Here is a 26,002-nt window from a genome sequence, read left to right on the forward strand (position 1 = left end):
CAGCGTGTTCCTATTGCTAAGTCTCCTGAATGTGTTTCAGGCCTTGTTTAAGGTTAAACAACTATTTAAGAATACCACCCAGAGATCTGCCCCGAGGCTGGATAGTCATGAGTGGCAGGGTGTGTGGGATAGCATGGGCAAGTGCCTAGGAGAGTGGTCACCTCCAATGTCTTGGAGCTTCACTCCTGAACAAGTGCAGAATCCTGAAAAACTAGTAAAATATTTGGAGAAAGCATGCTGTCACCCTGGCAATTCCAGAGAAACACAAATCACTGCAAAGTGCTGGGGCCTGGCCCATGCCTACCGAGCCCTGTTCAACACTATTCAGAACCCTCAAGGGGGAGAAAAGGTCTCCGGATCTGATGAGAAAACGACGGGCACTGCGGCTACTCCAACCCCTGCGACGGGCACTGCGGCTGAACCAGAGGACCAACCCTTGCTGGTATCTGTCGCCCCTATACAGAAGAAGAAATCTTGGAAGCGAAAGTCAGGTCGTTTAGAAAGGGATGATGGAAAAGCAGGGCCATCACGAGGAGGGCAGGAGGAAGAGGAAGAACTCATAAATGAGACGGAAACCACCCGATCCCTATCCCTGAGTGAGTTGCGAGATATGCGGAAAGATTTCAGCCGTCGTCCAGGCGAGCATATTGTTACCTGGCTGCTCCGATGCTGGGATAATGGGGCCAGTAGCCTGGAATTAGAGGGGAAGGAAGCCAAACAGCTGGGATCCCTCGCTAGGGAAGGGGGCATTGACAAAGTGATTGGAAAAGGGGCACAAGCCCTCAGCCTCTGGAGGCGACTGCTGTCAGGCGTGAAGGAAAGGTATCCCTTCAAGGAAGATGTTATATATCGCCCAAGCAAATGGACCACCATGGAGAGAGGTATCCAGTACCTGAGAGAATTAGGCGTGCTGGAGGTGGTTTATAGTGACCTGGACAACGACCAAACGCCCAAAGATCCAGATGACGTCCAGTGCACGCGACCCATGTGGCAGAAGTTGGTATGGAGCGCACCAGCGTCGCACACCAGTTCGTTGGCAGCACTATCCTGGAAAGAAGAAGAAGCACCAAAGGTGGATGCCGTGGCTGGCAGACTCCGAGATTTCGAAGAAACTATCTCCTCCTCCCTTGTCTCGGCTGTGGAGAAGCTGTCCCGGGAGGTGCAGCAACTCAAAGAGGATATATCCTGTTCTCCACCTGTACGGACCAGTATCTCAGCCATTAGGAGTCAGTGTTTTTCTGCTCAAGAGACAGGATATAGAAAGTACATACCACGGGGCACCCTGTGGTTTTACCTGCGTGACCACGGAGAGGACATGAGGCAGTGGGATGGAAAACCTACCTTGACCCTAGAGGCACGGGTACGTGAGTTGCAAGGAAAAACAATCACACAAGGGGGTTCTCCCAGGAAAAATGCTACTCCAGTTGTCAGACAAAACCTGTCTCACGACGGTCCAGTTTCCAATGAACAGTTCCCCAGACAGAGTAGAAGGGCTGATCTTACTTTGGATTGTAATGAAGGAATTCTTGACTCGCGTTTGCAAGAAGTGAGAGATGGATACTATGACCAGGACTAGAGGGGCCCTGCCTCCAGCCAGGTGGAGGAAAGGGACAACCGGGTTTACTGGACTGTGTGGATTCGATGGCCTGGCACATCAGACCCACAGGAGTATAAGGCTCTCGTAGACACCGGTGCACAGTGTACCCTGATGCCATGAAGCTATGAAGGGGCAGAACCCGTTTGTATTTCTGGAGTGACAGGGGGATCCCGAGAGTTAACTGTATTGGAGGCCGAAGTGAGCCTGACCGGGAATGAGTGGCAGAAGCACCCCGTTGTGACTGGCCCAGAGGCTCCGTGCATCCTTGGCATAGACTACCTCAGGAGAAGGGTATTCAAGGACCCAAAAGGGTACCGGTGGGCTTTTGGTATAGCTGCCTTGGAGACGGAGGAAATTAAACAGCTGTCCACCTTCCCGGTCTCTCAGAGGACCCTTCTGTTGTGGGGTTGCTGAGAGTTGAAGAACAACAGGTACCAATCGCTACCACAACAGTGCACTGGCAGCAATACCGCACCAACCGAAAGTCCCTGATTCCCATCCATGAGCTGATTCCTCGACTGGAGAGCCAAGGAGTGATCAGCAAGACTCACTCACCCTTCAACAGTCCCATATGGCCAGTGCGAAAGTCTAATGGAGAGTGGAGACTAACAGTAGACTACCGTGGCCTGAACGAAGTCACGCCACCACTGAGTGCTGCCGTGCCGGACATGCTAGAACTTCAATACGAACTGGAGTCAAAGGCAGCCAAGTGGTACGCCACCATTGACATCGCTAATGCATTCTTCTCCATCCCTTTGGCAGCAGAGTGCAGGCCACAGTTTGCTTTCACTTGGAGGGGCGTCCAGTACACCTGGAATCGACTGCCCCAGGGGTGGAAACACAGCCCTACCATTTGCCATGGACTGATCCACACCGCACTGGAACAGGGTGAGGCTCCGGAACACCTGCAGTACATTGATGACATCATCGTGTGGGGCAACACAGCAGAGGAAGTTTTTGAGAAAGGGGAGAGAATAGTCCAAATCCTTCTGAAGGCCGGCTTTGCCATAAAACAAAATAAGGTCAAGGGACCTGCACAGGAGATCCAGTTTTTAGGAATAAAATGGCAAGATGGACGTCATCAGATCCCAACGGATGTGATCAACAAAATAACAGCCATGTCCCCACCAACTAACAAAAAGGAAACACAAGCTTTCTTAGGCGTTGTGGGCTTTTGGAGAATGCATATTCCAGATTACAGTCAGATCGTAAGCCCTCTCTATCACGTGACCAGGAAGAAGAACGACTTCAAATGGGGCCCTGAGCAACGACAAGCCTTTGAACAAATTAAACAGGAGATAGTTCAGGCAGTAGCCCTTGGGCCAGTCCGGGCAGGACAAGATGTAAGGAATGTGCTCTACTCCGCAGCCGGGGAGAATGGTCCTACCTGGAGCCTCTGGCAGAAAGCACCAGGGGAGACTCGAGTTCGACCCTTAGGGTTCTGGAGTCGGGGATACAGAGGATCCGAGGCCCGCTACACTCCAACTGAGAAAGAGATATTGGCAGCATATGAAGGCATTTGAGCTGCTTCGGAAGTGGTTGGTATTGAAGCACAGCTCCTCCTGGCACCCCGACTGCCGGTGCTGGGCTGGATGTTCAAAGGGAGGGTCCCCTCTACACATCATGCAACCGATGCTACGTGGAGTAAGTGGGTCGCACTGATCACACAACGGGCCCGAATAGGAAATCCCAGTCGCCCAGGAATCTTGGAGGTGATCACGAACTGGCCAGAAGGCAAAGATTGTGGAATATCCCCAGAGGAGGAGGTGACGCGTGCTGAAGAGGCCCCACTGTATAATAAACTACCAGAAAATGAGAAGCAATATGCCCTGTTCACTGATGGGTCCTGTCGCCTTGTGGGAAAGCATCGGAGGTGGAAAGCTGCCGTATGGAGTCCTATACGCCAAGTTGCAGAAACTGCTGAAGGAGAAGGTGGATCGAGTCAGTTTGCAGAGGTGAAAGCCATCCAGCTGGCCTTGAACATTGCTGAATGAGAAAAATGGCCAGTACTTTATCTCTATACTGACTCATGGATGGTGGCAAATGCCCTGTGGGGGTGGTTGCAGCAGTGGAAGCAGAACAACTGGCAGCGCAGAGGTAAACCCATCTGGGCTGCCGCATTGTGGCAAGATATTGCTGCCCGGGTAGAGTACGTCACGTAGATGCTCACATACCCAGGAGTCGGGCCACTGAAGAACATCAACACAACCAGCAGGTGGACCAGGCTGCTAAGATTGAAGTGGCTCAGGTGGATCTGGACTGGCAACATAAGGGTGAATTATTTATAGCTTGGTGGGCCCATGACGCCTCAGGTCATCAAGGAAGAGATGCAACATATAGATGGGCTCGTGATCGAGGGGTGGACTTGACCATGGACGCTATTGCACAGGTTATCCATGAATGTGAAACATGCGCTGCAAGCCAAGCGAGTAAAGCCTCTTTGGTATGGAGGACGATGGCTGAAATATAAATATGGGGAGACCTGGCAGATTGATTATATCACACTCCCACAAACCCGACAAGGCAAGCGCTATGTGCTCACCATGGTAGAAGTAACCACAGGATGGCTGGAAACATACCCTGTGCCCCATGCCACTGCCCGTACACCATCCTGGGCCTTGAAAAACAAGTCCTATGGCGACATGGCACCCCAGAAAGAATTGAGTCAGACAACGGGACTCACTTCCGAAACACCCTCATAGACACCTGGGCCAAAGAGCATGGCATTGAGTGGGTCTATCACATCCCCTACCATGCACCAGCCTCCAGAAAAATCGAACGATACCATGGACTGCTAAAGACAACACTGAGAGCAATGGGTGGTGGGACATTCAAGCATTGGGATACACATTTAGCAAAAGCCACCTGGTTAGTCAATACCAGGGGATCTTTCAATCGAGCTGGCCCTGCCCAATCAAAACTCTTATGTACTGTAGAGGGGGATAAAGTCCCTGTCGTGCACATAAGAAATATGCTGGGGAAGACAGTCTGGGTTACTCCTGCCTCTGGCAAGGGAAAACCCATCCGTGGGATTGCTTTTGCTCAAGGACCTGGGTGCACTTGGTGGGTGATGCGAAAGGATGGGGAAGTCGGGTGTGTACCTCAAGGGGATTTGATTTTGGGTGAAAATAGCCAATGAACTGAATTGTATGATGTTAATTGTTATATGATATTGCATATCATTATTTCTGTGGTTGCTATCAATTGTATAGCAGTAAAAATCACCCAGATTAATGAAGAATGAACTAATTCCAATGAAACTGAGCAAAGTGCAACGATTATAGAACCGGACGAGCGCAGCAATACTGAAATGAGAACTGGCCTCTGCATGCAACAGTCCAACAGCACACACCATCTCTCTGGCCCTGAAAGACTGTTATGACAGATGGAGCCCAAAGTTGTGGACTAAATGAACTCAGTGGACATTTTAGAGGGATGGCCCATAGACTAAGGGAATCATACCTCTGTGTGTATATATATATATAAAGACAAGAAAGGTGTTGGTGATTCATTGAAATGTATTGAAAAATGTGAGACCTAGGCATGACGTAAATGGTATAGAATAAGGTGTGGATACAGTCCTGGTTTTGGCTGGGATAGAGTTAAATTTCTTCCTAGTGCTGTGTTTTGGATTTAGTATGAGTAGAATGTTGATAACACACTGATGTTTTCAGTTGTTGCTAAGTACCCCGCTAGTCAAGGACATTCAGCTTAAAAAAAAAACCAAAACAAAACAGGCGCTGGGGGGGAGCAAAGCCGGGACAGCTGGCCCAGCTGGCCAATGGGGTATTCCATACCATGTGACATCATGCTCAGTATATGAGTGGTAGGCATGATCCAGGAAGTACCGATCGCTACTTGGTTATCGGTCAGCGCGGGTGGTGAGCAATTGCATTGTGCATCACTCATTTTGTATATTCTATCATTATCATTATTATTATTATTATTTTCCCTTTTCTGTTCTATTAAACTCTCTTTATCTCAACCCATGAGTTTTTCTCTCTCTTACCCTTCCGATTCTCTCCCTGTCCCACTGCGGGGGGTGGGGGGAGTGAGTGAGCGGCTGCGTGGTATTGGCTGCCTGCCAGGTTAAACCACGACAAATGTTAATGCCCAGGCCAAGAAACTGACACAGAGGCTGCAGGGTCTAATACATCCCTTACCAACTCCTGAGTGGCCATGGTGAATTATTTCAATTAATTTTATTGTGAACTTGCCTGTGTCTCAGGGGCAGACAGAGGTGCTTGTGGTGGTGGACTTGTTTACAAAGGCTGCTATTTTTGTTCTACTAAAGAAGCTGCCCACAGCCCCTCAGACTGTGCATTTGTTTTTGCAGCATGTGTTTTGCTGCCATGGCCTGCCGGTTAGCATGGTGATGGATCAAGGGGCCCAGTTCACTGCCCGGTTCTGGAGGCGGTTTATGGGCCTGCTGGGGGTGCAACTCTGTCTTTCCTACCTGTATCACCCACAGTCTAATGGTCAGAGTGGGTGAACCAGATCCTGCAGCAGTATCTCCATTATTATATTAATTACCATCAGGATGACTGGGTCTCTGTGTTACCATTGGCAGAATTTGCCTATAACAGCAGTGTCCACTCTTCCACTCAGCAGGCCCCTTTTTATGTGCAGTATGGTTTTCATCCCCATGACCACCCTGCTACTCTGGAGGCTGTCCAGGGGGTTTCCCCTGTGAAAGGCAAGATGCTAACTGCAATATGATTTCCTTAAAAGTACAAACACTACCTGAGACTATGAGCTTTTACCTCAGGGTCTAAGCTAGCTCTCACCGGCTGAGAACACCCCATACCCATGATAAAACAATAGAAGATTTACCTTTCAAAAAAAACCAGGCATATAACCATGGCCAGAACCGCAATTGACCAGAATCCAGTATAACCCCCCCTACACACACCTGCACGGGACATATTGGTTTAGAACAATGAAGATTAACACACCGCTGACACATACATCCATACCACCTGCATGGGACAAGCATGTACTGATCCTGCATGGGACAATTACATACTGATTACGTGAGCAATAGTAACTGATTAGCCCACCCCTTAACATGAGTAATTTGATTGGTCTACACAACTGTATTGTAACATATATAAACCCTGCTTTCCTCTGTATCGGGGTCCTCCATGCATTAGGCTGGGGCACCCCTGTGCGCATAGCTATAATAAGAGAATAAATTCCCTTGGTAATTCTATGCTAAGCATCCTTGTCTCCCTCCTCGGCCAGCGAAGAACTGACTTTTACACCCCTGAGGACTCCCTTGAGTGGTCTCCCTTGAGCGGTTGCGGCATATACATTTGCTTCTTCAAGAGCAGCTGGAAAAAGCAAAGGCTGCTTACAAAGACTATGCAGATAGACGTTGGTGACCAGCACCAGACTTTGTGGTTGGGGACTGTGTTCGGTTGTCTGGTGAACATGTTGATTGGGTGCAGTTTTTTTCTAATTTAGACTACCGTTATCTTGGCCTATATAAAATCGTGGCCCAGGTTAGTCTGGTTGCGTTTTGTCCGCAGCTTCCACGTGCTCTCAAGATTCACCCTGTTGTTCACGTCTCCCTGTTAAAACCCATTCACCCAGATCCCTTCTAGCGGCAACCTTGACCTCCACCTCTGATTATGGTCTAGGGCCAGAGAGAATATCACGTCTGGGCTATTTTGGATTCCAGGATATCCTGGGGTACCCTGCTGTATTTGATTGATTGGGCAGGGTATGGCCTGGAGGACCATTCCTGGGAGCCTGTGTCAGAGGTGCATGCCCCAGCTAAGGTTCAGGCTTTTTGTGTCCATTATCCTGCTAAGCCAGGTCCACTGGAGGGTGTGGGGGCACACCCTTGGGGGGGGGGGGGATGGTGTCAGGTTTATGCTTGTATCTGTTCAAAGGAGATGATGTTTTGTAAATAGTATGTCTACATCTGCCCTTGGTTTGTTATCAGGAGAGCTAATAAAACTGGCTAGCAGGCAGAGCTCAGCCTCTTTGAGCTATTACTTGCCTAGAGCCTTTGAATCGTATGTCTTTGTCTCTCATTTTGGGCCTGCCCTGACAATTATAGATTTTTGGCTAACAGAATAGAGCAGAAGTTGTACTGTACAAATTAGAATTATCTGGAACTTTTTTTCCTTTCACCCTTGTTCCAAAAGCAGCATTAAATAAGTGGTTTATCTTGCAAAAAGAAAGATTAGTCACTTAATGTTTCTGAAACCACAGATAACCCAACATGAGAAGACTTAAGCGTACAAGTAGTTCACATCTGCAGCTTTAAAACACCAACTTGAGAAACAGCAAGAGTCATCCCTCACCTTGATTCTGCCGACAGCCTCTTGTGCCTGCATCATTCTCACATTCTTGGAGGGAGTTTTGTCAGAAAGGAGTTGAGTGGAGCCGAGGTAATTGGCAGCAAAAATTATTCCGTCAATCAAGTCTTCAGGATCACAAGGTCCAGGAACTACAAATACAGGGGGGAAAAATCACATTAAACCATGGTTAAAAAAATAATATTCTGACTACTTGAGCCTGTACCTAAGAGCTGTAAATGCTCCTCTGAACTACTTCATTTTAGCATGATGGCATGACAACCAGTACTTTTAATCAAGGCATACAAAACACCGAGCATGTCTTCTCAACATCTGTCCAGCAAAAACTAATTGCTAATTCAATTTCTCACAATAGATCATTCTCCTATAAGGCAGGGTTCACTCTAGAGCAAAATAATCTCTTTAGTTTTGTTCTTACATAGAAACAAGAATACTTAAATTGTTCTCTCAGCACTTTGAACAGGTAGTGGAATCTCCTCAAGAGTGCTTTATAATTATGATACACACACACCACACACACCCCCAATAGAGGAGATCAATATTATCAAAATCACTTTTGTTCCCAACAAGAGTAATGTGTTGGGGCGGGGAGGGGGGGGGAGGTGTTAAACAAAAAGATTTTGATGGTAAATATACAGAGCAAGAGCTCTTGCGTTTGGAAAAAGCTACTGTCTTAGTCCTGCAAGATACTTAACGACTTCAGCTCTCATCAGCTTCTGTATAAAGTTAAAAGTCAATGAGGTATTTATCACCTCACAATTCAGTACAGAGAAACATGTATAATATACAGGTTTTCAGGTGTTTGGGGATTATATCTGCAGAAGACAGGGCTTTTCTCTATATATGTTAAAATTCTCATGATCTGAGAAAAAGGAAGGTTTATGCAAGAAGCTTCTTGTTTTGCTACAAGTACGAAAAAAAATCTATGTTCAAGACCAGTGAAAATGTACAGATAATCATCATTTGAGAGAATTTGAAAGAATTGGTAAAATTGTCTATATTTTATCAAGAAGTATAAACTGGTTTTGCTCTCTATTTTGCTAGGAACAAAACCTGATCCTTTCAGAACAGAGTTTTTAGTCAACTCAAGAGTTAGCCTGAGATTTAAGAGATGCTAAAGCCTGAAGTTGAACATAACACAAAAATGCCAATTTTCTTCTAATTCACCAAAGATGACATTAACAAGGACTAAGAACTTTACCCCCAAAAGAATATGTCATTATTAAGTTAATAAAAAAATTAGTAGCTAGAGCTAAATCTTAATCACACTCATAATATACACACAGATATGAGTACATACACAAACTTTATCATGAAGCTTTCCCAATTTATGGCTTCTTTATAGATGAAATTTTATGACTACTGATTTTGAGGTACCTTGAGTGTGCTCAATCTGTTCAGATGCTACATAAATGGACACCCAAAAAATGAAAGTAATTATGGTCACTAGTCACTTTCAAGAATGAAACCCAAAGGAATGGATTTTATATTGTTAGGGCTGCAGGGAAATGATTGGGCCACTGATTAGGCTGTGGCCCAAGGTTCAGCTAATTGAACAGGATGTGGAAAACTACTGGCCGTGACATGAGAAATTGCTGGACGTGACAGGTAACAGAGTGAGAAGCTGCCAAAAGTTACAGGCAGCGCCATGAGGGATGGCTGGATTGCACTGGTGGTTAAGGGGGAGCTACATGAGACTTCACAGACACCTGACAAGGAGCATTGGGGGCCTTTGGGGGAGTGGAACCTTGCAAGGCCAGCAGTGCCTGGGTAACTGTAGCATATAAGGCTGAGAGTGTCTAGGGACTGGTATCAGAAATACCAAATTTGGGTATGGATGTAGCAAAACAGATCAGTGGGGAAAGAGTAATTAGAGGTGAGTTATTTATTTGGGAGGAGATCAGGGTGGAGAATGGGAGGGATCAAGGTAGATGGCAGGGGAAGTACAAGCATGGGAAAATGGAGAAAAGGGGGGATAGAAGAGGCAGGTCGCATGTAAGCAGGCTGCCAGTCAGTACACTTGTTTGACTGAGCCTTGTGCCTGATCACTGCAGTCTTTCCTGTCTTCTTATTAAATCCTTTTTCTTAATTCATTTTTCTGTGTGCTCTCATCCTCTATCCTATGTGACCACTGCAAGGTCTAAGTGCCAGCAACTGGAGAAGGGGCCACAAGTCACAGGGCCTATAGGTCTAGGTGCCAGCAACTGGAGGAATCAGGGTGTGTTTATATTTCCCTAATGAATTTTAATACTCTGTGTGTGTGTGTGTGTGTAATTTGCTAGCAAACATCAACCTGGACTAGCTGGCAAGTAGGAGACCCACATCTGGAAAGACTCAAGGTGTGGGTGAGGGGCCCCAAGTCCAGGCATGGATATTAGAAAGGGAGATACAAGGGTGACAAAAAGGAGGGCCAAGCAGCAGGAAAAAGGATAATAAAGTATGTAAATCATGTGATCTGTGGCATTTGTGGGCCCCCATTGGGCAACCCTGTGCTTGATCAGTCACTGCAGTCTAAATCAGGACAATGAACAAAACCTGTTGTTCTGACCATATGACACATGTCAAACCTGCTTCCATGATCAGGATGACTGGGGGGGTTGGGGTGCTTTCCCTGGCTATCAGGGGAACACCCAGATGGGATAGAGCAAGCATCCTGATATCACTATGTTGGTGCCTGTTCCAGGACTGACAGCATCAGCATCTTACCAACCACTTCCAACCAACCACATAACATCTAGAAGTGCTACATATCGGCATATTATTGCTCAAGCCCTGAAACTATACAGTATTTTAATTGCTGATATTTGTTACTTTATGCATAAAGGCCTTATCACCACTTCCGTTACCAAACCCTTTATAGCATAGTTCTTGATCAAAACACAAAATCTTAAACATAGGGTGAAAGAGGTACAGATAAGACAGGAAGCATATTCAAAAAGAAAGAGGAACATGTTTTTTTTTTTTTGAGATGTGAACACACTTGCAGAACAACAGTATTGTTCTTCACAAGTCCCCCTCTGTACATTATGTTAGAGTATGAAATTATCTGTTGAATAAAAGTGTAGTGCAGGTGAAAGTTTTTCTCAGACTATCAATTACCTGCATAAAAATAGTGTGTTCAATGTTTTAAGCAACCGCCCACTGGACCAATATCTCAAAGAATGCTAAGAGATTTTTTTATTTGTTGGGGGGCAGGGACACACTTTAAGATGGTCCATGACAGAGAGTGGGCTGTCTACCAGAGACAGATACTTCATTGGTCTGAATTTCCAAACCTCAGCTAGTTTCAAAGCAATCTATGTAATTTACACCAGTTCATCTGGTCACAGGTTCTAAAATATACAACATATACTTTTAAAGACTAAACCAATGCCAAAATTTACAGTCTAAAGACAGTAGACTGTAAAGCAATCAAGGAATTTGAAGACATTCCAAATTAAATATTATATCAGCTTTTTTTTTTTTTTTGTCATTCTATAAAGCATAAGGGTTATTTAATCAGAGGATAAGTACCTGAAAATCAGTGCAAGTTTCCTCCTACTTGCCTGCCAATTAAATATCAGTTTTGTGGAGTTTTTGACTGTTTTGTCTAACCTCTATTCCTTATCAGACAACAAATTACTCTCTACACACACATTCACATACATTATGAATTCCATGGTGGTTTTTTTTAATCAGTGATTTAAATGATATCGATAACAACCCAGTAGAAAGGTGGCAGGAGCCATCAATAAAATGTTACAAAATAAGAGAGAGATTTTACTCAACTTCCAAAAAAGCCTACTGGGGTTTAATTCAAGTTCCAGGTTGGACACAGTTTAATCTAAATCAGTTCATCCAACCTTAGCAAGTTTTATGTTCTGCACATAAAAATAAAGTTCTATACATTAAAAACATTGGAGTTCTTCATATAATGAAAAAAATTTAAGTTATTAAATATATCTTACCTTCAACATATGTTGGGAACGAAGCCAAGCTTTTTCTGGACTGTAATCAAGACAAATAGGATTTCAAACAGAACAAAGTATTCTTAAATATACATTAAAAATTCCTCCATAAAAATGAAATCACAGTAATAGTTATTAGCAAAAGATGGTGAGAGTTTATTAGGAAAATATTTACTTTTAAATTAAAAGTCTGACCAATTATTAGAGGGTTATTATCCCTAAATATGGTATATTCTATTAACGTGTTCATCAAGCAGGCAACACACTACATTATTTTGAATTAGCTCTTGGTGTTTGGCAACATGCTTCCTGACTACTAATTAGTGCTGTGCTCTCTTTAATAAACAGAAATACAGGAAAATACATAATCTCTCAAAGACATTTGCCAAATAAATACATATGGAGATATTTAAAATGGACTGATACTATTATTATTCATGACAAAAAGCATTGACCTGCTCTGTTAATTATGAACCAAATTTAATTACTTATTAGGATTGTTCTTGACAGGCTATGTAGCCACCTATATCCGCTGGAGTAAATGCATTTAATAACAGTCCTACACTGATTATGTTTATGCTGTAACAAGCACAAAAGTACATATAAATGTGCATGATTTAGACAATGAAAACTGCAAGCAAGGCATTTATTCCTTGTTTGTTTAATCAAGTAAAGAATCAAGTAGTGTCTCACTTTCATGAAAGGTGGACTAATAGAAAAAAACCCAAAATGTCCATCCTACACTTGTAGACACACAGACTAAAATAATACCTCATTTCCAATTGTAATTTTCTATGAAAGATTCTGTGGTAACAATATAAACATGTAGAAACGATAACTTCAGGGAGACTCACCATTTTGTTATATTCAGCAATATATAGATATGGGAGAATTTACTAAAGACAACTTTGTTTAAAAAAACATGGTAATAGGTATACTAAAGCATATGCTTAAACCTTTTTGAAATAAAAGTTTTGGATAAGCCAAGCATTACAAGATGTTGACAAACCTGAACCTCATTCTACAATGCATTAAATTTGGAGTAACTCCTATCTCTCTCTCTCTCTCTCTCAAAAAAAGATCCATGTATGATCAGGATAAAGTCCAGTGTCTCAGAAGAGGTTCAGTTGCATTTACATATTCACATATATACCTAGTTGTTTTCCTTTATGATAGGCAGTTAAACAGGTTCTGTATGCTTGTGACAAACCAATCACTTGAGAAGTGCACACTTATGTGACAGGTAAATGACTAATCCAGTGAGTCTTTTCCATTTATTGTTACAAGAACGCGAGGAATAAGTAACATTTTTCATCCTACTACACTGTCCTCACTGTAAAATAATTGGTGGCAGAAAAACAAAAGGCGCATGAAACAGAAAACAGAGCCTAGAGGACCTTAAAATACTTGGCCTTTCCTTATGAGAGTTGCTGAGTTGTCCAGCAAACCCATGAAAGCTCTTGTGGTGGATTTGGCAGTGTTAGGTTTACGGTTGGACTTGATGATCTTAAAGGTCTTTTCCAACCTAAATGATTCTATGATTCTTCTCAGAGACAATATCAGCAGAAAGAAATTTGTGACTAAGTAATGACTGCCTGCTGTCAAAATGCTTAAGGGAAATCAAGTGCTGAGAGGACACAAGCATTTATTTTCAAATCAGGAGTGGCTGTTCTTTGGCTATTCAATCTGTTGTGATGACTTTATTTTTACTGTGCCACCTATACCCACTTCAATAATTTCATGCAATTGCTGCTACTGTGGTGCTAGCAGAGATTCAATTAGCTGGATTCTGACAGGCCTAGAGAACAAAAAAACTGTACACTTCCAAAAAATCAGAGGCAGCTTATCCACATAAGTATCCTTTTCAAAGCATACGTATAATTTTTTTTAAAAGACTCAAGGCCTAACCAAATTTTGTGTATATAATTACAGGTTTGACAGATATTCAGTAATCTGACTAGCCAATAAAACTTCATTTCAGGATAAAGCTGTGTAAACTAATATCAAATTAATGTTTTTATTACAAAGGCTCTACACAGACATTTTTTTTCATTCATTATCCATGTCAAGAAATACTGATAAAACTAAAGTAATAACAAGGTATCAGATAATGTTATTGAAAAAGGAGAATAAATTTTTAATTATATATCCATGAGTAACAAAAAAAAAGGTCATTAATGTTGAATTACTGGTTTTGTCCATCAACTGAACACTGTAAAATTTACATTTTAAATAAAGGTTTTGTTAAGACCTAAAAGTGTTTCTCAAAAATGATGAGGCTTTGTCATTATTATTTTTGTAAGGGAGGTACTAAACCATGCAGTGTTGCTTATTTGCGTGGAAAAAACCCCAGCACCCCACAACACATCTGAATGAAATTACTCTGAAAGTTTATTACTTTTAACACTGTATGTGATCACATATTGAAAACTAAAAAAGGTAGCATCTTGGCATCTTGTTCGTTTTTTCCTTTGAGTAAGATTAATGATATCTAACAACTGTCAGCCTTTAGAGTTGTCACAAAGCAACTACATCTGTAAACTGAATAAAGCCAGAGGCTTTAGCAAGCTAAAGAATATTGTAGATGAAATCATAATGACACAATCCAATACTGTTGAAGGCTTTGGTGCAGGATAAATTAAGGACAAAATTCCTAAGTCTTGTGAAAGCTTCCATCCCTTTCTAAATGCAAGCATAGATTTAAATTAATATATATACACAGGCTACAAGCTTTTTTCCCCCCTAGATGATAAAGAAAAAAAAAAAAAAGAATGGACTAAGTCTTGTTTAAATTTCAACCAATATTTCTGGTTACAGTAGATTGGTTAATTCATTTGTAGACGATATTATGCTGTTAACTGATAGCTAAGCACAAGTTATCTATCAGTAACTGTGTCTACTTGCTTACAGATCTCTGTTAACAAATCTAACATTGAAGTTTGAAAAAAAAAATTCTCATCTCATCTCAGTGAGATAAGAAGCATTTCTCATCTCATCTCAGTGGAACTACTGCAGTGTGGAAACCTGCCAGGTACAGGCCTTGACAAAAAAAATGAAGTGTATAGCTTGCTTTCAAGGAGCCCAGATTCAGGACTCCTAGATTCTAGTTCCAGTTCTGCCTGTGAATCATTGGCAGGCTATTGAGAAATCACTTACTTTTTCCTATGGGTCAGTTTGCCCATCAATAAGATAGTAGGCAGCATTAAATTACTACATTGGAAGGGCCTATTCACCTGGCTGAGAAATGTTATTTTCTTTATGGCAAGATATTCTGCAGAGATAAGGAAGAGGGCTAGCTCCTCTGACGTTGGCAGCTGTTCCTCAATAAATCAATACCCTCTAGCCTGTTAAACAAGTGTTGTTGCAGCCAAACACAGAGTAAGGAAGGCCATCGCAAATGGTCTTAGATACAGTATGTTATGCATTTAGTCAGACAGGGAGGCAAGTGCAAAGGAAAAATGTCAAATCAGTTTTTTCTTTTTGTTGATGTTTTGGTACAAGAGAGGAGATTACACATGTACAAAGAGGTAAAGAAAATAGAAAGGCATAAGCAATACAGACAAGACAGTGGCTTTTAAAAAGATTGCACTACCTCTTTATCAGTGGAGGTCTCTGCTGTACTGCAGACATCCTGATGATGTTGCCTACTTGGTTCAGCACCCCAGGGTGAAGAGGAATCAGGAGATAGAGACTAGACATAGTAAGAAAATAAAATTACATAATTTGAGTGACCGATGTAGAAATATCTCTGGTTTGGCAGTGGGAATAAGAAATGAGGAAAACACCAAAACATGTCAAACACTTTCTGAAGTGTTATAGCCCTTCCTTTTCATTGCAATGATCACACACAGTCTATTGGGATGTTGTGACTTATCTAAACAGCTAAATCGACACAGAAAACTTTTTTTCTTTGTCAATAATCTATTAAATTAAGCACATTGAAAAATTAATAGCTGCCCTCAGTGGTAGACAACTGTGGTGGGTTGACCTCGGCCAGCTGCCACACACCCACCCAGCTGCTCTCTCACTCCCCCTCCTCAACAGAACAGGGGGAGAAAATAAGATGGAAAAGCTCATGGGTCGAGATAAAGACAGGAAGATCACTTACCAGTTACTGTCACGGGCAAAACAGACTTGACTTGAAGAAAATTCCTTTAATTTATTGCCAATTAAAATAGATTTGGATGGTGAGAAACCAAGACAAATTAAACCAACACCTTCTCCCCACCCCTTTTTCCCAGGCTCAACTTCACTCCTTCATTCCTGACTCCTCTATTTCCCCACACCCCAAGCAATGCAGGGGAGATGGGAAACAGGGGACTTAGGTCAGTCCATAACAGTTCCTCTCTGCCGCTCCTTCCTCCTCACACTTTTCCCCTGCTCCAGTGTAGGTCCTCTCCACAAGCTGCAGTTCCTGTCAGGAAAAATCTGCTCTAGCGTGGGTTTTCCACAGGCCTCAGTTCCTTCAGGAAATATCCACCTGCTCCGGTGTGGGGTCCTCCACAGGCCCCAGTGTGGATATCTGCTCCGGCGTGGTCTCTTCCACAGGCTGCAGGGGAATATCTGCTCTGGTGCCTGGAGAACCTCCTCCTGCTCCTTCTTCTCTGACCTTGGTGTTCATACTACTGTTTCTCACTTTTTTCCCCCCTCACTCCTCTGCTCATCATCTGGCATTTTTGTCCTTTCTTAAATGTTTTCACAGAGGCGCCACCAACTTCGCTGACTGGCTTAGCTTCAGCCTGCTGTGGGTCCATCAACAAGCTGGCTGGAACCAGCTGTGTCCGGCACAGGGCAGCCCCATACCTCTTCCCACAGAGACCACCCCTGCAGCCCCCCCGCTACCAAAACCTTAACTAAATCTTAATGGAGAAACCATCTTTCAGACTATTTCCCCCACTCATTCACTATCATAAAGAATGTTCTTCTCTGTTCTAACTATAAAACCTCCATCAGATATCATATACTTGGGAAAGTCATATTAGAAAAATAAAGCAAACAGCACAGAAAACCAGTATCATGAATTTTCTATCTCTGTGTGATCCACCAGCAAATACCTTGGTAAGCTGCTATGAGAAATGCTATCATACTAATAGGAGACTCCTATGGAATGCTGTTAATATTAAAGAGCTATAGCTAGGTATCTAAAGTCAAGAGTAGTAAATAGTTTAGTGCAAATATGATACAAAAATACAGCATGTAAAAGAGTGTAAAGCTTTGACCCAGCAAGTATTTCAAAACCAGATCTTTAGGAGATGTGGCAGTGCAGATGTCACAAGGTGAACCCTCAGAGGAAGCTTTAGTATTCAGTTATGCACACTGTTGTTTTTTTTAGCCCAGCAGCCCTGAAATTCTACAAAGTCTCCTTCAACATAGGAATCTTGGTCCTTGCTTTGCCAGATCAGTACAGTTTGTCACTAATAGTAAAACAGTCAAATACTATCCTTCTAGCTTCATAAGCAATTATTACATCCCTTCTCTAAGCCAGCTAGTGTTATAACACTGTAATATGACTATATTTCTGCTTTGAGATGGCAGCAGCAATAACCCAGAAGCAAATTCTTGGCTGCATTCCCACCCCAGCTTAAATCTTGAACTCTATCAAATATTATGCTATGAAATCTAATTTCTGCTGCTTTTTCTTCACAAACACACAACAACAAAAAAATCCACCCCCCCTCCTCCTTTTCCTCATTTCTTGAAAAGGCCTATCTTGTATGTTTACTAAAAAGAAATTCCAGAATCACATTGAACTAATAGAGGCTACCAAAGAGTTAGAAAGCAATTCTTTATACAGATGCATCCTAGGTAAACAGTAGCCCTTGCTTCTATTTTTTTTTTTTTCTATTCACAACTGTGGGGCAAAAAAAGACATACAGAAAAGGTGATTTGGTGAAATGGCACCTAGAATATGGGAATATACTTGCACTATGAAAATGATGAATCGTCTATCAATCACCCATAAGATCCCTGGCACTCTCACAAGTACTTTGAGAGAGTTATATACTTCCTAACTTACCATGTGACATAAAATGTTATAGTTCTGTGCTGACTCAAATGCACAAGTAGCATTTCCTATTCCCTTGGGAAAGCATTCCCATCACATTCCTATTCCCATTAGATACATAATACTGTTTATATTACAGTTAAACATAAAAGGTGTGAAATACTGTCAACCTAATAATGACATCATATACAGATATTGGAAGACTGAGCTTTAAGCAGTAAGCAAAGACAAAAAAAATAAAGCATACGATCCTTCAACATCAAATGTATCCACAAAGAATTCTCTGAAAAGCCTGAAAGCTCTCATATTCATATGCCAAAATAATAATAAAAAAAGCTTTTACATAAACTAATATAATTGCTGACATATAGAAATTCAGCACTGCTTAAAATGTGTTAATGGTTGTTCCAGTAGCATCACAAAAATCCTAGCTACAGAATATTTTTCTTATTGACCTATCAGAAAGATCGTACAGCTGACTTCTAGGAACTGTCTTTCCATGTTTGCTACAAAAGTTTCTGAAAGAACTACTGCAGCCTGATCAACCCCCACCCCACCCCCCACAAATCCAAACATCATACAATCTACAGTGTGCTATAAGACATGCAATTAGTTATTCCCAAAAATGCTTGTATGTCCAAGTTTTGTCTTTGAAGAATAATTGCCTGTTTGTCTTCCTCAGCAAAATGAAAGCACAGAGGTACAATATACAACATACACTACAGCCCGCAGGTAGCTTTTATACCAATAGCAAGAAATATTTGATAAATCATGGAGGACAGACAACTTATGCAGCTACTTGAAAACACTATAAACTAATGTCTAAAGAAAATGTCCAATACTGCTTCTTTAAGAGTTAACAGAACTACTTTAGAAGCCTAAGTAAAACTTTCTCAAGATACAAACAATAAATGAATGTCAGTCTTTCTATTATTACCATAGAAAACTCTGCTACTGGCTTCTAAAGTGCTTTTTTCCAGGAGTCTTAATAATAATAATAAGCACCTGCAACCTTTTTTTTTCTCCTCCTTGAAGACCTACCTATATTTCTTGTTTAGCCCAGTACATCCAAAAATTCTCCATCTTAATTGCATTGCTTCAGTCTAACAGTGTGATCCACTTCACCTGAGAGTCCTTCACTGCCCTTTACAATGGGATTTAATAACAAAACTCATAATAGGAAAGACAATAGCACTGTGTTGCATCAAACCTATCCTGCTCAACCCAGTTGGTTAGAATGTCTTCTAATACTAAAATCTGCTTGTTTTAGAAGAGTGATGCTGTTTACCAATTTTTTTCAGCAGTATATCTCAAGACCTATGATTTGTGCACTGCATACATCTTCTATTTGTACCTTTAAATGCCTCCTTCCCATACTCAGCTAAGAGCATTCACAACATAAAATTTCTGGGTGGAGATAGCTCTTGCCCATCATTCTTCCCTAGGAGACTACTTTGAAGATACAGGGCCCTGCCCTTCCAGAGGGATGAGAGTATATACCTAGGAGAACCATGGCCTTTTCTAAAGGGAATCCCTGTATGCCATTCTCTCTGATGTGCATGTGCCAAAAAAATCCATGCTGGTCCATCATGCATTATTCAGGAGGGCATGAACTGCACTGCTCCAGTTCTATGCACAGAATATCTAATCTAACTGCAGCTGCATAGCCTTTTCCATACAGTGTCAGTTTCTCGATGTCATTACTCTTGTCGCTGTGCCAAATGAACTGATATTATATTTAAAAACAGATGATACAAAACTGGGAGAAGTGGCTGATACTCCAGAGGGTTGTGCTGCCATCCAGAGGGACCTTGACAAACTGGAGAAATGGGCCAACAGAAACCTCATGAAGTTCAGCAAAGGGAAATGCCAAGTCCTGCACCTGGGGAAGAACAACCCCAGGCACCAGTACATGCTGGGGGCCACCCAGCTGGAAAGCAGCTTGGTAGAAAAAGACCTCGGGGTCCTGATGGACACCAAGTTGAACATGAGCCAGCAATGTGCCCGCACAGCAAAGGCAGCCAACAGCATCCTGGGATGCATTAGGAAGAGTGTCACCAGCAGGTTGACGGAGGTGATCCATCCCCTCTACTCAGCACTGGTGAGGCCACACCCAGAGTCCTGTGTCCAGTTCTGGGCTCCCCAGTACAAGAAAGACATGGACATACTGGAGCCAGTCAAGCAAAAGGCCATGAAGTCGATTAAGGGATTGGAGCATCTCTCATGCAAGGAGGGGATGAGAGAGCTGGGACTGTTCATCCTGGAGAAGAGAAGGATCAGGGGGGATCTTATCAATCTATATAAACAGCTGATGGGAGGGTGTAAAGATGACAGAGCCAGACTCTTCTCAGCAGTGCCCAGTGACAGGACAAGAGGCAATGGGCACAAACTGAAACACAGGAAATTCCACACTTTTTTTTTTTAAATACGCCATGAGGGTCATTGAACACTGGAACAGATGGTGGAGTCTGCATCCTTCAAGATATTAAAAACCCAACTGGAGAATATCCTGGGCAACCCACTCTAGCTGCCCCTGCTTTGAGCAGGGGGACTGAATGAGACAATTGCCAGTGGTCCCTTCCAACCTCTGATACTGTCCCTCACAGCATCCTTCTGGACAAGTTGTCCAACTGTGGGATGAGCGGGTTTACGGTGCGCTGGGTGAAGAACTGGCTGAAGGGCAGGGCTCAAAGGGTTGTAGTGAATGGGGCTACATCTGGCTGGTGACCGGTCACCAGTGGTGTTCCTCAGGGCTCAGTTCTAGGGCCAGTTCTGTTCAATATATTTATCAGTGATCTGGATGCAGGAGTTGAATGCACAATTAGTAAGTTAGCTGATGATACCAAACTGGGATGTGCTGTTGACTCTTGAGGGACAGGAGGCCTTGCAGAGGGATCTAGATAGATTGGAGCATTGGGCAATGATTAATGGGATGAAATTTAACAAGTCCAAATGCCGGATTCTGCACCTGGGACGGAGTAATGCCGGGCACAAGTATAGATTGGGAGTGGAGTGGCTGGAGAGCAGCCCTGCAGAAAGGGATCTGGGGGTGCTGGTTGACAGCAGGCTCAATGTGAGTCAGCAGTGTGCCCTGGCAGCCAAGAGGGCAAACCGCATCCTGGGGTGCATCACACACAGCATAACCAGCTGGTCAAAAGAGGTGATTATCCCTCTGTATTTAGTGTTGGTGCGGCCTCACCTTGAGTACTGTGTGCAGTTCTGGGCCCCACAATTTAAGAAGGATGTGAAGGTCCTTGAATGCATCCAGAGGAGGGCAACAAAGCTGGTGAAGGGGCTGGAAGGCATGTCCTATGAGGAGCGTCTGAGGATACTGGCTTTGTCTAGTTTGGAGAAAAGGAGGCTGAGGGGTGACCTCATTGGTCTCTGCAGCTTCCTCAGGAGGGGAAGAGGAGAGGGAGGTGCTGATCTCTTCTCCTTGGTATCCAGTGACAGGACATGTGGGCATGGTTCAAAGCTGCACCAGGGGAGGTTCAGACTTGACATTAAGAAGCATTTCTTTACCGAGAGGGTGGTCAAACACTGGAACAGGCTTCCTAGAGAGGTGGTCGATGCCCCAAGCCTGTCAGTGTTTAAGAGGCATTTGGACATTGCCCTTAACAACATGCTGTAACTTTTGGTCAGCCCTGAATTGTTCAGGCAGTTGGAGTAGATGATCATTGTAGGTCCCTTCCAACTGAAATAGTCCTGTCCTATCCTATCCTATCCTATCCTATCCTATCCTATCCTATCCTATTCTTCTATGATTCTATGAAAAGGAGGCACTTATGAGGCCATATCCAGTGATAGCCATGTCTTGCTTAAAAAAGTTTTCTGGTTAATAGAAGTTAGAAAGATAAGCAATCTGATCATTTCACTTGAGTTAGGATTTTTCTCAAGCTTCAAACACATTTAGCCCAAGGATACGAACATATCTTTCAATGTTCCTCAAATACACAAATATATAACCGCAACAGAAAGGAGATGTCTGGAGCTCACTCATCCCCTCTGAAAGTATACATCACTAGATGAGATTGCACAAGGCACTTGTCAGTAAATACTTCACATCATTCAATATTAAATAGGTACCTGAATAGTTTATTTATTCACCGAAGTTTGTTACCTACCTTCTACATAACATGATTACCACAGTTTATTATGACAGAATTGTCCATGAGCACCAAGCTTCTATAATTTTTCTTTTTCATATACCTACAAAGCATTTATTTTGGAGAAAAATACATAGAATCACAGAATCACAGAACAGCCCAGGTTGGAAGGGATCTCGAAAGATCATCTCGTCAAAACTGTCGTGGGAAAGGGAGCCTAGATGAGATTATCTAGCACCTTGTCCAATCACATCTTGGAAACCTCCAGCGATGGGGACTCTACCACATCCCTGGGGAGGTTGTTCCAGTGAATGATTGTTCTCACTGTAAAAAATTTCTTTCTTATGTCAAGGTGAACCCTCTCCCGGTGCAACTGGTACCCATTGCCCCTTGTGTTCTCCACGTGGCTCCTTGTGAAAAGAGAGCCTCAGTCCTCTTTGTAGCCACCCTTTAAGTACTGGAATACCGTGATGAGGTCCCCCTGAGCCTTCTCTTCTCCAGGGAGAAAAAAAACCTAACTCCTTCAGTCTTTCCTCATAGGGCAGGTTCTCCAGCCCTTTGATCATCTTCGCGGCCCTCCTTTGGACCCTCTCCAATCTGTCTGCATCTTACTTGAATTGTGGGGACCAGAACTGGACACAGTACTCCAGGTGCGGCCTGACAAGCGCAGAGCAGAGCGGGATGATCACGTTTCTATCTCTGCTAGTAACGCCCCTGCGGATGCAGCCCAGGGTGCGATTTGCCTTTGTTGCTGCAGCGGCGCACTGCTGACTCATGTTCAGCTTGTTGCCCACCAGGACCCCCAGGTCCCTTTCAGCAAGGCTGCTCCCCGGCCACACAGATCCTAGCCTGTACTGGGCTCTTTGGTTATTATGACCCAGGTGCAGGACTTTGCACTTGTCTTTGTTAAACTTCATACTGTTCTTGCTAGCTCACTCTTCCAGCCTGTCCAGGTCTCTCTGTAAGATGGCTCTCCCTTCTGGAGTGTCCACCTCACCACCCAGTTTGGCGTCATCAGCAAACCTGGCGAGGGTGCTTTCAATCCCATCATCCAGATCATTTATGAAGACGTTGAACAGCGTGGGCCCGGTATCGCCCCCTGGGGGACCCCACTTGTGACAGGCTGCCAGCCTGAGTAGAAACCATTGATCACCACCCTCTGAGTGTGGCCTGTTAGCCAATTTCCTACCCACCTCGCAGACCACCCATCCAGTCTGTATCTTGCCAGTTTGTCCAGGAGAAGGCCATGGGAAAGAGTGTCGAACGCTTTGCTGAAGTCCAGGTAAACAACATCCACTGCTCTCCCCATGTCGACAGAAAATGTTATTTTGTTGTAGAAGGTGATCAGGTTAGTCTGGCATGATTTGCCTTTGGTAAATCCGGGTGGCTTTTCCCAATCACCTGCTTCATTTGAGTTGTGATAGTTTCTAGGAGGACTCATTCCATTACTTTCTCAGGGACTGAAGTAAGACTAATGGGCCTGTAGTTTCCCTGGGCCTTCTTTTGGGCCCTTCTTGTAGATGGGTATGACATTTGCCCTCTTCCACTCATCAGGGATATTCCCTGATCTCCACGACTTTTCAACGATTATAGACAGTGGCCTTGGGCAACAATGTCAGCCACTTCTCTTAACACCCTGGGGTGGATTCCATCTGGGCCCATAGATTTATGTGGGTTGAGCCCTTGCAAGAGGCTGCAGACCAGCCCTTCCTCCACTACTGGTGGGTCAACACATGTGTTGCTGTAGCTACTTGATCCTGTGATCTGGGGTCCAGTTACACTGGTAAAGACAGAGGCAAAGAAGGTACTGAGAACATCTGCCTTGTCAGCATTATTAGTGACTATTTTCCCTGCCTGTTTAGCAATAGGCCTCTGTCTTCCCTGTGCTTCTGCTTACTGCTCACGTACCTGAAGAACTCCTCCTTGTTGTACTTGACATCTTTGGCCAATTTCAGTTCTAGCTGAGCCTTAGCCTTCCTGACTGCATCTCTGCATGCCCTAGCAAGGTTCTTGTAGTCCTTGATGGCTATTTGGACGCCTTTCCATAGCCGGTATGCTTCTTTATTTGCTTTTAAGCACACCCAAAAGCTCATTGTTAAGCCAGGGTGGTCTCTTGTTCGCTTTCTTCCTTTCCTTTTGTAGGGGATGGAGATGTTCTTGTACTTCCAGGAGGCTATTCTTGAATAACTCCCAGCACTCACAAGCTCCCTTGCCCTCCATGGATGCTTCCATGGAATCCCTCGCAGCTGGGCTCTGAGCATCTTGAAGTTGGCTCTTCTAAAATCCAGGGTCTTTGTCCTACTACTGGTCTTCAGTGTGTGCAGCAGGATCTTAAACTCCACAATGTTGTGGTCGCTGTATCCAAGGCTACCATTAGTAGTTATGTTGTCGTATTGGGTTTACGTGGCAAGGTTTTGGTAGCGGGGGGCAGGGGAGGGCTGCAGAGGTGGCTTCTGTGAGAAGATGCCAGAAGCTGCCCCCGTGTTGGATGGACCCAGTTCCAGCCGGCTCCAAGACGGACCCGCTGCTGGCCAAAGCTGAGCGAATCAGCGATGGTGGTAGTGCCCCTGTAATAACATATTTAAGAAAGGGTAAAAACTGCTGCGCAACAGCAGCCGGGAGAGAGGAGTGAGAATATGTGAGAGAAACAACTCTGCAGACACCAAGGGCAGTGAAGAAGGAGGGGGAGGAGGTGCTCCAGGCGCCGGAGCAGAGATTCCCCTGCAGCCCGTGGTGAAGACCATGGTGAAGCAGGCTGTCCCCCTGCAGCCCATGGAGGTCCACAGTGGAGCAGATATCTACCTGCAGCCCGTGGACGACCCCACGCCAGAGCAGGTGGATGTGCCCGAGGGAAGCTGTGACCCCGTGGAGAGCCCATGCTGGAGCAGGTTCCTGGGAGGACCTGTGGCCCCATGGAGAGGAGCCCACGCTGGAGTAGGTTTGCTGGCAGGACCTGTGTCCCCGCAGGGGACCCATGCTGGAACAGTCTGTTCCTGAAGGACTGCACCCCGTGGGAAGGACCCATGCTGGAGCAGTTTGTGAAGAACTGCAGCCCGTGGGAAGGACCCACGTGGGTGAAGTTTGTGAAGGACTGTATCCCGTGGGAGGGACCCCACGCTGGAGCAGGGGAAGAGTGTGAGGAGGAAGGAGTGGCAGAGACAATGCGTTATGAACTGACCACAACCCCCCCATTCCCTGTCCCTCTGCGCCTGCCCCTAAGGGCCAGGATCTGTTGGCCCGAGACTTCCTTGAGCAGCTGAAGTAAGGTTTCGTCGGCCTCATCATCCTGATTGGGAGGTCAGTAACAGATACCTACCATAAGATCCCCCTTGGTGACGATCCCTCTAATCTTGATCCAAAGGCATTCGGTAGAACTTTTGTGGTCTCCACAGCTCACCTCCATACACTAAAATTTCTCTTTTACATAAAGTGCAACTCCACCTCCTCTTCTTCCCTTCCTATCTTTCCAAAAGAGTTTGTAGCCATCCATTGCGGTCTTCCAGTCATGTGAGTTTTCCCACCAAGTTTCCGTGATTCCTATGACATCATAACTCTCAGGCTGGGCACAGAGCTCCAGTTCCTCCTGTTTGTTGCCCAGACTATGTGTGTTGCTATACGTGCACCTGAGGTGTCTGGACTTAGGGTTCTTGCCTTTGGAGAGGGTTAGGGAGCATTCCTCACTACTCTTGTTAGGTGCGCTCATCCAACCTGTTGCTTATGAATATGCAGGTGTCACAGTTTTGGACACTCCCCCCCCCACCAAGTTTGTTAGTTTAAAGCACGATTCACTAAGTCAGCCAATTTGCTAGCAAAGATTCTCCTGCCTCTTCTAGATAGGTGGATCCCATTTCTCCCCAATAGGCTGTATTCATCAAAGAACGCCCCGTGATCATGGAAACCAAAGCCCTGGCGATGACACCAGTCATGAAGACAGGTATTGATCTGCATGATGCGTCGACTTCTGCCTGCACCTCTATCCCTGACTGGCAAGACAGAGGAGAAGATCACTTGGGCCCCCA

At 44.2% G+C, this 26,002-nt stretch overlaps 1 protein-coding gene across 24 annotated transcripts in view; it reads right to left on the minus strand.

Moving 5' to 3' along the window:
• Positions 1-26,002, minus strand: part of LOC142074915 (amyloid-beta A4 precursor protein-binding family A member 1-like) — a 278,116-nt gene that overhangs the window by 30,848 nt on the left and 221,266 nt on the right. For 23 of the 24 annotated variants that reach the window (XM_075135908.1, XM_075135902.1, XM_075135912.1 and 20 more), the window contains 3 exons: positions 15,466-15,564; positions 11,874-11,913; positions 7,912-8,057 (listed from right to left, as the gene is read on the minus strand). In XM_075135908.1, coding sequence (XP_074992009.1) covers positions 7,912-8,057; positions 11,874-11,913; positions 15,466-15,564 — 285 coding nt within the window. The remainder of the gene's footprint in view (positions 1-7,911; positions 8,058-11,873; positions 11,914-15,465; positions 15,565-26,002) is intronic. The other variant, XM_075135907.1, reaches the window with a different exon arrangement.

This window comes from Calonectris borealis, chromosome W (assembly GCF_964195595.1).
Source record: "Calonectris borealis chromosome W, bCalBor7.hap1.2, whole genome shotgun sequence".
Lineage (NCBI taxonomy): Eukaryota > Metazoa > Chordata > Aves > Procellariiformes > Procellariidae > Calonectris > Calonectris borealis.